Consider the following 11,748-nt stretch of genomic DNA (forward strand, 5'->3'; position numbering starts at 1 on the left):
GAACAGGAAGCCAGTTAAATAATCTCATTCATCAGTTACAATGAAAAGAATATGTCTAACATCACAGCTTTTCCCACAGCACTTCAATTATTGTCTATTTCTCTCGAGTCGATCAGTAGACTAGTAGACTGTGGCAGCGCAGTGTGAAAATGCACAGACCCGGGAGGCCCAGGTTCCTGTCCTGGCACTGTCAGAAAGTGTATCAATCTGCTCAAGCCATGTCTCTTTGCTGCAGCTCAATAAAACGGACTCAGTGCTCACCCCCATGGTGCCAGGGCATGGGAGGCTGGGAGGAGGAAGAGTAAGAAGAGACAGAGCTCTCCTTGTTGGTGGAATTAAAGCCACCCTGACCACATATAGAACTCCGAGTGTCTGGGGCCATCAGAAACCCTCGGGAAGTGGTCAGAGTGTGGTGGGGACCCAGCAGTTCATAACCAGGAGACAGTAGCAAAGCATATCAGGTGATAAAGTCCCACAACAAGACCAAACCACTGAATTGCAAACAAAGAGAAGCCGTTCAATTCAATTTGGGGTTACAATGCATTTGGTCTTGCATCTGCTTTCTTGGAAGTGGTCAATTTACCTAAGTCACAGATCCCCTAACACCCAGGGATGGCAAAATCCATGACAAAGAAAGTCTAACTGCTTGCAAAAGGCTAGATTCAGAGAATACTCTTCAGTGAGGAGGTGGCAGGTAGGCAATCCAATTACACACACACACACACACACACACACACACACACTTTCATGTGTCCCTGTAGGAGCTGATTTTGTGGCCTAGAAATGGATGTTAGGATCCTCAATGTCTGATGGAGCCATTTTGGGGAAACATATTTCTGCAACGATAATGGAAGTTATTAGGAAATATATTTCAAAACTTCATTTTTCACAAAACTTTTTAGAAAGCACATTAATGAATAAGCAAAGTTCACCTGTAGTTCTATGCCTATCCCGTCTGTCTTGTACACCATAATCCTCTTTGTGTTGGCAGATGGCCCTGTCATCTGTTCTCCCTAAACAGATGTGGCTGGCGAACTTTTTATTCATTTGGTTCAATGTGCATCAGCCAGGGAACAAGGATCTGGACACCTGCACCAAGGCCTAGCAAACAGTGTGCCTAGAGGTCCTGTCTATCTTGCTCACCACTACTTTATCTTGGCCCTCACACATCCACTGGACTCATGAATACACGGCGTGTGTATGCACCCATGCTTTCTGCTTTCAACCGCGTACACACAGACACCCATGTAAGATGCAGGAGCTTCACTGGGGGCAAATGGGTTTGTTATTTTTCTGGTGGTGTTACACTCACCCATACCCACTGCTGGTTTCTTACTCAATCTCTCCTGATACTCAGGGAAGCATGAGGAAATGAGAGGGCAGACAGCATTTGGAGTGCTGTGGTCACAAGCCCAGGGACACCTGGAGCCCCCAGAAGCTGGCAGAGGCAGGAAGGATCCTCCCCTAGGGCTTGCAGAGGGAGCCTGGATCCATAACATAACTTTCAAATAATGCACATACAATTCTCAGCAAACCAGCCTCTTGTAAAAACAAAAACAAAATCAAATCTAATTTGTCTCAAATTATATACAAATTATTTTAAAGTCTGTAAATACTTTAAGCCAGATTGGTGATACTTTAGTTGTCTCTAGAGGCTGGGTACCCAGGTCTAGCCTAGGGAATGAATCAGATCCCACTGGCAGCCCCCCTCCCCTGCAACCTAAATCCCCCATGTGATATATGTTCATGTCCAAATGAACACCAAGAAGAGTTGTGATTTAACAGACATTTCTCCGAAAAATATATACTTTACAGATGACCAATGAGCACATGCAAATATGCTCAATCTCACTAATCATCAGGGAAATGCAAATCAAAACTACAGTGAGCAATCATCTCATACCTGTTAGGATGGCTATTATCAAACCCCCCCAGAAAACAGAAAATAACAAGTGTTGACAAGGATGTAAAGAAACTGGAACCCTTGTTCACTGTTGGTGGGAAGGTAAAATGGTGCAGCTGCTGTGGGAAACAGCATGGTGGTTCCTAAAAAAATTAAACATAGAATGACCATAGGATCAAGCAATTCCACATCTGGGTACATACTCCAAAAAACTGAAAGCAGGGATTTGAACAGATATTTGTACACCCATGTTCATGGCAGCACTATGAACAGCAGCCAAAAGGTGGAAGCAAGCCAAGTGTCCACTGATGGATAAATAGATAAAATGGAATATTATTCAGCCTTAAAAACGAAGGAAATTCTGGCAACTATGGAATGGGAGAAAATATCTGTAAAACTTATATCTAATAAGGAGTTAATCTCCAGACTGTATTAGGAACTTCAAATCAATAGCTAAAAAAAAAAAAGAAATAAAAAACCCAACCCAAACTAATAACCTGATTAGAAAATGAGCTTAGGACTTGAATAGACATCTCTCCAGAGAAGACATACAGATGGCCAACAGGTACATGAAAAAAAATGCTCAATGTCATTAATCATCAGGGAAATGTAAAACAAAACTTCAATGAGATACCACTTCACCCCTGTCAGGATGGCTGTTATCAAAAAGTCAAAAGCTAAGTGTTGGCAAGGATGTGGAGAAATTGGAAACTTTGTACACTGTTGGTGGGAATGCAAAAACGATATAGCTACTGTGGAAAACAGTATGGAGGTTCCTTAAAAAAAATTCTAATAGAACCACCAAACCACCATATGATCCAGCAATTCCAATTCTGGGTATATATTCAAAAGAGTTGAAGCCAGAATCTTGAAGAGATATGTGTACTCCTAAGCTCATTGCAGCACTATTCACAATAGCCAACATGCAAACAACCTAAGTGTTCATTGATGGATGAATAGATAAAGAAAATGTGGTATATACATACAACGGAATACTATTAAGCCTTAAAAAAGGAGATTCCACTATATGAGACATGGATGGACTTTGAGAACATTATGCTAAGTGAAATAAGCCAGTCACAGAAGGACAAATACTGCATGATTCCACTTAAATGAGGTATCTAAAGGAGTCAAATTCACAGAATCAAAGAGTGGAACGGTGGTTGCCAGGGACTGGGGGAGGGGGAAAGGGGGAGTTACTGATCAGTGGGCAGAAAGTTTCAGTTAAGCAAGATGAGTAAGCTCTAGAGGTGTGTTGTACCTATTGTACATTCAAACATTTATTAATATGGTGGATGTCATCTTAAGTGTTCTTACCACAATAAAATAAAAATGAAAAGAAGGGACATTCTGACACATGCTACAACATGGATGAACTTAAACTAAGTGAAACAAGAACCTTGGAGACATTATACTAAGTGAAAGAAGCCAGACACAAAAGGACAAATACTATATGATTCTACTTACATGAGGTCCCTAGAGTAGTAAAATTCATAGACACAGAAAGGAGAAGGGTGGGTGCCAGGGGCTGGGAGAAGTGGGAGAATCGGGGAGTGATGCTTAGTATATAGAGAGTTTCAGTTCTACAAGATGAAAAGAGTTCTGGAGACGGATGGTGGTGTGGTGATGGTTGCACGACAATGTGGACGCACTTCATGCCACTGAACTGTACCCTCAAAATGGTTAAAATGGTAAATTTTCAGTTGTCTATTGTACCACACATACACTCACACGAACAGCTGTAAGTGAGAAAATAAGACCCCAAAGAGCCACGTTCTAAGGGCTGGCATTGTTAAGGTTCACACGTCAGAAGCCTCAAGTCTTTTTCCTTAAAATGATACGTCTCTGAATTAAAACCAGTACGTATGCCCTTGTTCCTCTATACACACTGGGACAAGGTCTTAGGCTAAAAAGAATCTAGGAAGAGAACCATCTTCTATTAGGAAAACCCAAGCGCCTGGCTCCACTTCTGGGCAAGGGGGAGGAAGGTCACTGATAGGATTAGATACAGAGAGAAGGGAGTGAGCCCATCACCACCTTCCTGCTGGGGAGAGTCCCCAGCTAGTGAGTCCTGGGGACAAAAGGATGGGATTGTCTGCTCCATTTTGAACCAGATAGAGACAAGTGTTCCTTCCTTCGCGATTGTGGGAGACCAGGCTCTTTGTGAAGGGGAAATCCAGAGGAGCTCACAGGGGTGTGTTGGGGTAGTTGGGGCACTGGCCTGCTGCTGTCCACAGACTCAGTGCAGGAAGCTAAACTGTGGCCACCGTGAGCTCGATACCCTAGTCTGTGGAAGAACGACGCCAACAGCATCCAAGGCTTCCCACCACTTCCCCAAAAGTCTCAATCAGCTCAGTCTTGTCCTTTTATGGATCTGAGGTGTCTCTGTGCTTCTGTCAGTCATTCATCTCTCTGCTGGTCTATTTACTTTTAAGACACAGAAAGGCCCTGATTTTGAATTTGTGGTGGCCACTGATAAAGCCAACAGCCTGCCTGAGAGCTTTAGCTTATGCTGTTCCCTCCACCTGGAATATCCTCCCTGTCCTCTCCACGGTGAGCTGCTCTGCTCAGCTGTCACCTCTGTGGAACCTCCTCCCCCTCCCCAAGCAAGGTTAGCAGCTTCCTCAGAACAGGTTTCTGTTCTCATTCTAACACAGCACACAGCTTTAGGCTTTCTCCCCGTCACATCTGTCCTGGCCCGCCAGGCTGTGAGCCCCTGGAGGGCCAGCAAGGACCCTGGAATGGAGAGTATGGGTTGAACTGTGCTGCTGCGGCTGGTCTAAGAGGCCTCATCTGTAGAGTAGCGATCCTTCCCACAGACTTCAGAGTTGCTGTAGGGCTGAAACAAGCCCCAGGGGTAAAAGGGGAGCTGTAACTTGTCAAAAAGTTGTAAAAAAGCACCCTGGTGTCAGCTCACTCACTCATACATTGCCTCATTCACAAGGCCATTGCCAAACAGAACCTTGCACAGCACAGACATTCAGGGAGTCCAGCATCTGGGGTGGGAGTCAGGCTTAGCAGAACATTGCAGAAGTGCCTTTGACTAACGAGGCGGGGAGGAGATCCCTAAGCCAAGTTCTAAGGCCCTGGAGGCGTGAGTCAAACAGAGGGGGTGGTTGTCTGGCTTGTACTCATAGGGAGGCTGCTGCTGAAGGCCTGAAGTGGGAGAGGAGCGAGCAGCAGAGGTGGGAAAGAGAAAAGAAACGGCATTTACGGGGGAAAATGGATAGAACTTGGAGGCTGGTTAATGGGAAGGGGGCACGAAAAGAGTCAAATATGGCTGCGAGGTTTTGGACCTGGTTTATGCTCAAAGAGGAAGAGGGTAAAGGGCAGAAGGTTGGCGAACACTCTCGTTTAATGAATGTCAATAAACCTCAGGCTTTTTTTCAGCCTGAGAAACTTATGCTCTGTCCCCTGCCCAGAGGGGAAGCAGGTAAGGGCTGAGAGCCAAGAAGTGCCCTTACACTGAGCTAGCTGAAGGCAGACCCTGGACCTCCAGCTCCACTGCCGCAGCTCCATCTCATCTCATACCCTGGCACACGTCCCCTTGTAATTCTCCAGGCAGGTCTCACACTTCCAAAACTCCTGTGACTTTGCTCAGGAGGCGTCTCCGCCTGCAATGCTCCTCACTATCCACCTTGAGTGTTTGGGTGTCAAAAAGAGTATATTTTGATGACCTGCTCCCTCTCACGCTCGTATCTGCTTCACTCCCTTCGAAGTCCGCTCCCAGGCCTCCAGCTCACTTTCCTGGGCTGCTTTAAGCCAGGCAAGAACTAAAGTGATCCTGTCTTGGAACCTACTTGAGAGGCAGGGGGTGCTCTTGAAGGGACACGCTCAAAGAAAGAGCCTCAGCTGCATTTGGCCGCTAACTCCCAGACGTCCGAACCTCTGCGACAAGGCTTGGCACGTCCCTTCCCTTCTCTGGGTCTCAGTTGCCCAGTGAGTACAGTGTCTGCTCCAACACAATAGGTCACGGTCTTCTCTGGCCTCTCTGACCCTAACTCAATCTCAGGCCAGACCAGAGAGTCCCCGACCCGGATCGCCCCACCCAACCCTTCCAGTCCTGTTGCCGACACAAGGGCCAGGTCGCAACCCTTACCCGTCCGTAGGCGGCCCCCTGGCTGTCCCCAGCGAGTCCGCAGCCTGCATCCTCAGCGTTCCAGCGGCCTGCAGCCACCCTTTTCTCCCCGCCCGCGTGAGCCGAGGATCTGCCGAGGTTCTATCAGCAAGGGAATTGGCTCGGCTCGGTGCTGGCTCAGCCAACCGGCGCTCGCGGTGTGATCCTGCCCAATGAGGCCAGGCCGGGAGCGCACAGCCCCCCGCCCAGTGCCGGGAGTTCTTCAGGTTAGCCCCACCCACTCCAGCCCTGTGACAATGGGGAGCGGCAGCGAGCGGTCCGCCAATGGGGAGCGACGCCGCGCGCGCGGGGCGGTGGGAATGGAGCCGAGTCACTGTGTACGTCGGTTGCCGTAACAACGGGAAGTGGCGTCCATCCGCGATGGTGAGTGCGTGCCGCCGTCTGGAGCCCCGCGTCCAGAGGCTGAGCCCTTCCCAGGCCTTGGCAAGGCCCCGCCACCTCTCCTGCGCGGTTCTCGGCCTTGGCGCACTCCTTCTTCCTCTGAGAGCTTTCCCGGAAGGGTAGGGTAGAGATGCCGGCTGCCCTGCTGGGCCTGTGCTTCGTCGCTCTCTCCCCTTCAGCCACAGCCGCCCCCTACCCGCCCCTCGGGTTCCCCTGGCCTTCTCCAGCCCCTTCCGTGACCGTCCCTGGGCAAAAAAGACTCGGGTTTCCCCCAGGCCCCGACCCCTCTCTGACTCTGGTCTTCTGGCCGCCTCTAATAAAGTTTCCGCACAGAGCTGGGGGGCAGTTTATTATGTTTGATTGTTAATGCATTTAAAATGTTAAATACAGGGACTTAGGGAAACACTTTGAGCTTCTTGGAGAAGGCTCAGAGGTACCAAGGGGATTGAATTTTATTATTCGATATTGACAGAACATGCATCTTACCTTAGTAATATTTGGCCTAAATCTAGAAGTAATCAGAAAATCGGAGAACTTAGAGTGAAGCGTAATAGCGTTCTAAGGACATGTTTATAATTAGGATCCCCGGATTCAGGGAGAGCTGGTTATCTGTACAGTTCTCCCCAGTCAGCTCCTTGGCTAGCTCTCTTTTGGGATGATTTTTCAATAAGAGACGTCCAAAAGAACAAGGGATTTCCTTGCTTCTACAAACAATAGTTTGTTAAGCAAAGTTTTGGAATTCGTTGGTGTAAACTATCTTAAAATACGTGTGGTTGTAACTATTTTATGTAAAATGTGGACTCTTACTTAATATTGTGCTTCTGTGTTTGTAAAACATATAAAGGCCTCTAACTTTAAGAAGGCAAACATGACATCAGCTGCCCAGCGGAAAAGGATGAGTCCTAAACCGGAGCTTACTGAAGAGCAGAAACAGGAAATTCGAGAAGCTTTTGATCTCTTTGATGCTGACGGCACTGGGACAATTGATGTTAAGGAACTTAAGGCAAGCCCTATACATTCCTGCTCTGCTGCCTTGACTTTTCTCTGCCTCTTTGTCTTCTGTGCTGTGTTTTCCTGTCTTTACTTACCTCGAGAATTATTAAATAAAATTGAGTGCACATATCAATTTGCTGAATGTTATAGTGTTTCTTAGTCATTTTAACAGGATTGTGGCAGATGCTGGCTTAACACCCTCAGCACTGTCATTGTTTTGCTCCTGGGTTTAGATGTGCCTATTGAGAGGATCCTCTTTTTGTTGTAGGTGGCAATGAGGGCACTGGGCTTTGAACCCAAGAAAGAAGAGATCAAGAAAATGATAAGTGAAATTGATAAGGAAGGGACAGGAAAAATGAACTTTAGCGACTTTTTGACTGTGATGACGCAGAAAATGGTAAGTTAGCTAAGATGATCAGCATACTTTCCACCAATAATGGTGGACAAATTTGAATCTCGATATGGAACTGTCTTCACTGAAGAAAAGTTAATAGAAACTGGAGCATTCAGATAAAGGAGAGTATTTGTGACTGAGAATTAGGATGTTTAGGTTCTACTTGGCTTTCTTCAAGGCCACAAAGTCACAGGAAAAGTCATTTTACCCTCTGAAAGGAAGTAAAAGTATTCCTGCTATCGTGTTTTCTGCTATTACCTTTCTCCAACCGGTATGTCAGTGTGATAACCAAAAGCAGTAAAACTTTTAATAACACCAACAATATTACAGTGTCTCGCATTTTGACAAGACAAAGTCCATGTATTTAAAGTTTGAGATTCTTTTCTCTCCTATTTGTCGTTATTCTGGGCAGCCTCAGCCTGAGGCTGTGTTTTTATTGCACTGAGGGTTTGGTCTTTCACCACTTCAAGGTTGAATTCACCCATTTTCTAGTCTCTTGGGTGTCACCCTTTTAAAGGGTCCAAATGGTCCAGAGAGACTCTAAGATGACACCTCACCAGTCTGCCTCAGTCCCCTGAGTGTCCCACCCAGGAAAGATGTTCACATTGGTCCATTTCTCTTTTGTTGACCTCCTGGCTCCTCCTTAATGTGGCTCAGCTATGTTCTACTGGCCTGTGGAAAAGTAACTCCATCAGTGTTTCAGGTGTGCTTCCCAGGGCACAGGCCTGTTCCTACTCTAATAATCCCGTTGCTTTGAAATTATCTAATCACACCTATATTTTTCTTCAGGGACTAGTTTAAGAGTTCAGGAAGTTTAACATTCTGTAACAACCTAGTAAAGCTGTCCCACATTCAAGGTTGATTCCCAGATTGCTCTTATTAGAGGCTCTCTCTATCTTTAGCTACCTTTCAGGAATATTTGGACTTGGAGCTCTTGGAGATTTTACTCTTTTCCTCTGTTAGAGTACTTGGGATCCCAGTAATGCTTTGTGATCTCATAACAAGTGAAATAGCCTTCTCTTTCCTCCCTTCCCCTCCACCCTCACCAAAAGGATCCCTCCTCCACCAGCTTAAGCAGTATATTTCCCCTAAATTTAACTCCACCATCTGCTTGTATATCTTAAAAACAAATCTACTTTCTCTTTGGTTTATACAGAAAGTGTTTTAAATACAATGCTTTATATTTCCTTTTTAGCCTCTGGGTTTGTAATAATTTCATCGTTTGTCCCCTTTTTCTACCCTGGTTGATGTGTGATCTTCTGTGATCTAGCACCTACGGTCATGAAGGCTGTTACCAAGATGTCTGTGCAGGGCAGGGGGGATGCACAGTGGTGGGGCTGCAGGAGCCGAGTAAGTATGAGTCACGAATGTCTCCGTATTCATGTGTTTTATGTTCTACTTGTTAAGTCTGAGAAAGATACCAAAGAAGAAATCCTGAAAGCTTTCAAGCTCTTCGATGATGATGAAACTGGGAAGATATCGTTCAAAAATCTAAAGCGTGTGGCCAAGGAGTTGGGTGAAAACCTCACCGATGAGGAGCTGCAGGTTTGTGATGCATCAGCCTGGAGCCCTGTGTGACTTTTCTGAGTTACATTTTCTCTGGTTACATGTGAAGGAAAACTAGTGTTCTCTCGTCGCTCCGTTGACTACTTAATTTCTCTTTTGATAGTGTGACAAACCTATGGATGCTGCTCCCAGAAAAATACACACGTGAACAATTTTACTTACTATTTTAGGTTTTAGGAATGTCCCTAGTCAACATGATCGTTGAGCTCCCTTCTAGGTGATACACATGTGGCAAAGTATGGCTTGGTTTTCAAGTGACTTTTCAGGAACCAAGCCATTATAAAAAGCAGCACATTTGCATCAGGTGGACCACAATTGTCTATTCATGTAGCATTTTAAAGCCTATTACTTAGTCACATTTTCATTTCATTTATGAATTAACCTAACCGGAATCTTTTCTGTGCTGCAGGAAATGATTGATGAGGCCGATAGAGATGGAGATGGAGAAGTCAATGAGCAAGAGTTCCTGCGCATCATGAAGAAGACCAGCCTTTATTAAGATCAGTGTCATCCTTTATAGCGCAAGCACGTGGAACTCGATTTCGTGCCTGCTGTTGTGTGAAGCCTGGATTTTGAGAAAGTAAATCATCTTTCCCCCACTGACCTCTCTGTTTGACTTTAGTAATAACTCTGAATCTATTTTCAACTTTTTAAAGTGTTCTTTGAAATTGAGGTTCTTTGTAAGGTGACCTACTAACTGCTTTAATTCCCCAGGGCAGAACGAGAGCATGTTAGAGTGGAGAAAAGGGTCTTTGAGCTTTTGCACACCTGCTATTCTGCCTTGTATCGCTTAACTCTTGTCCCGCATTCCCACATTTATGCCACCGCAGAACAACTTCTTCACAAGCACATGTTGTACTTGTGTTACCACAAGCAGGGGGCATCCCTTCAATGGTTCCAATTTTAATTGGCACCTGAGTGCAGCTTTCTCTCTCTCTCTCTCTTTTTTTTTTATGGCACGCGGGCCTCTCACTACTGTGGCCTCTCCTGTTGCGGAGCACAGGCTCCGGACGCGCAGGCTCAGCGGCCATGGCTCACGGGCCCAACTGCTCCGCGGCACGTGGGATCCCCCCAGACTGGGGCACGAACCCCTGTCCCCTGCATCGTTGGCAGGTGGACTCTCAACCACTGCGCCACCAGGGAAGCCCGCAGCTTTCTCTTTTATAAAACCCAGTGAACTCTCTTACTTGCATTTGGATGTGTGTGTGTGTGTGTGTGTGTGTGTGTATGTGTGCACGCTATTTGTTTTGTCTTCAAATAAAACCTTTCTTATTTTGAGCTCTTGTTCTCTAAGGATGACTTCTTTAGCCTTGACTATGTGTTCAGCTTCTAAACCATTTCATTGAACGTAGGCTGGTAGATCCCAAACTCCTTGCCAGCCCGTGAACAGAAAACAAAATGATCCTTTACTATGGACGTGAATTGCTTTTTGCCCTGGGAACCCATCAGTTTCTAAAATTAGTTGATTGTTTTGCATAAGCCTAAATGATGCCCTAAAAAATAGTTTTGGCAAAGTGTACAGCTGGAAAAGAGTCTTATTGGTAATTTGTGCTTGGGACAAATTGGGGAAAGCCAGGTGATTATAACAGTAGGTTAAGCTTAGCCAACCTCTGGTCAGTTTATTTGCTGGATGGTGTCTTAGAATCTCTGTGTGGTTCGGGTCCAGTGACCTTGTCCAGCTCCCTCCTGGGCCCATATGGGATGACCTATAAGAGAAATCCTGGCAGATGGCATTAAAGTCTCTGCCCCAGGCTGAGGGTGAGAAGCAAGAAGGGATGAGGAGGAATGGAAAACTGAGTAAGCTAATAAAAACAGAACACCTAGGTCAACTTGAATTTCGGATCAATTTTTTTTTAGTGCAAGTGTATCCCATTTGGACATTTTGTTGTTTATTCATTGTTGATCTGAAGTTGATCAACTAGCAACCCTATGTGGGGTGCATGTTAAAGAGGTGTGACCATGGGCCTCATCTCTGGACACTGGCATCTTGGAGGACTTGGGGGTCCTCCAGGATAACTCTCCTGCAGAGGGACTTCTCCTTGAGAAACACTGAGGTATGTGGGGGGACCCCAGAGTAGCTTCAGACCTGGGTTCTCACAGGGGCTCCACCACTTTCTGGCTGTGTAATTTGGGGCAAGCTGCTTCTCTGGGCACCCCAGTCTCCTTGTCTGCGAATAGGGAGAAGAGTGGTGCTTAACTCAGAATCGCTTGGTGGGGGGGCAATGAAAACTGAACAGAAAGGGCCTGGATTTATAGTGCCGAGAAGGAGGCATTTCAGAACTATTTGTTCTCACTCATTCCTTTGGTATGGTTGTCACATAAGCTTTTTGTTAAATGTGGGTCAACGAAGCTTTTATGATTACTGTCCCCAAA

At 45.9% G+C, this 11,748-nt stretch overlaps 2 protein-coding genes across 3 annotated transcripts in view; one reads left to right on the plus strand and one right to left on the minus strand.

The window, feature by feature from the left end:
- NSDHL (NAD(P) dependent 3-beta-hydroxysteroid dehydrogenase NSDHL) overlaps positions 1–6,168 on the minus strand; it is a 29,311-nt gene extending 23,143 nt beyond the window's left edge. Inside the window, exon 1 of the mRNA XM_081222564.1 lies at positions 6,003–6,168. Within this exon, the coding sequence (XP_081078690.1) occupies positions 6,003–6,052 (50 nt within the window). The 5' untranslated portion in view covers positions 6,053–6,168. The remainder of the gene's footprint in view (positions 1–6,002) is intronic.
- Positions 6,169–6,293: 125 nt separating this feature from the next.
- CETN2 (centrin 2) lies at positions 6,294–10,653 on the plus strand. Of its 2 annotated transcripts, none has more exons than XM_081221979.1 (5): positions 6,294–6,404; positions 7,267–7,425; positions 7,684–7,812; positions 9,217–9,354; positions 9,785–10,653. In XM_081221979.1, exons 1-5 carry the CDS (start codon positions 6,306–6,308, stop codon positions 9,872–9,874), a joined length of 615 nt encoding a protein of 204 aa, XP_081078105.1. In that variant the 5' UTR covers positions 6,294–6,305; the 3' UTR covers positions 9,875–10,653. The 2 variants fall into 2 exon arrangements, with proteins under 2 accessions (XP_081078105.1, XP_081078106.1); XM_081221980.1 differs by lacking the exon at positions 6,294–6,404 and adding an exon at positions 6,459–6,541.
- The last annotated feature ends 1,095 nt before the right edge of the window (positions 10,654–11,748 follow it).

The sequence above is a fragment of the Mesoplodon bidens genome (assembly GCF_964165515.1).
Source record: "Mesoplodon bidens genome assembly, chromosome: X".
NCBI classification, from domain to species: Eukaryota; Metazoa; Chordata; class Mammalia; order Artiodactyla; family Ziphiidae; genus Mesoplodon; species Mesoplodon bidens.

Coding starts and splice junctions, on each gene's coding strand:
- CETN2 (XM_081221979.1), top strand. CDS start 6,306: ATGGGGAGCGACGCCGCGCGCGCGGGGCGGTGGGAATGGAGCCGAGTC. Junction 6,405..7,266: donor AGTGGCGTCCATCCGCGATG/GTGAGTGCGTGC, acceptor AAACATATAAAG/GCCTCTAACTTTAAGAAGGC. Junction 9,355..9,784: donor TCACCGATGAGGAGCTGCAG/GTTTGTGATGCA, acceptor TCTGTGCTGCAG/GAAATGATTGATGAGGCCGA.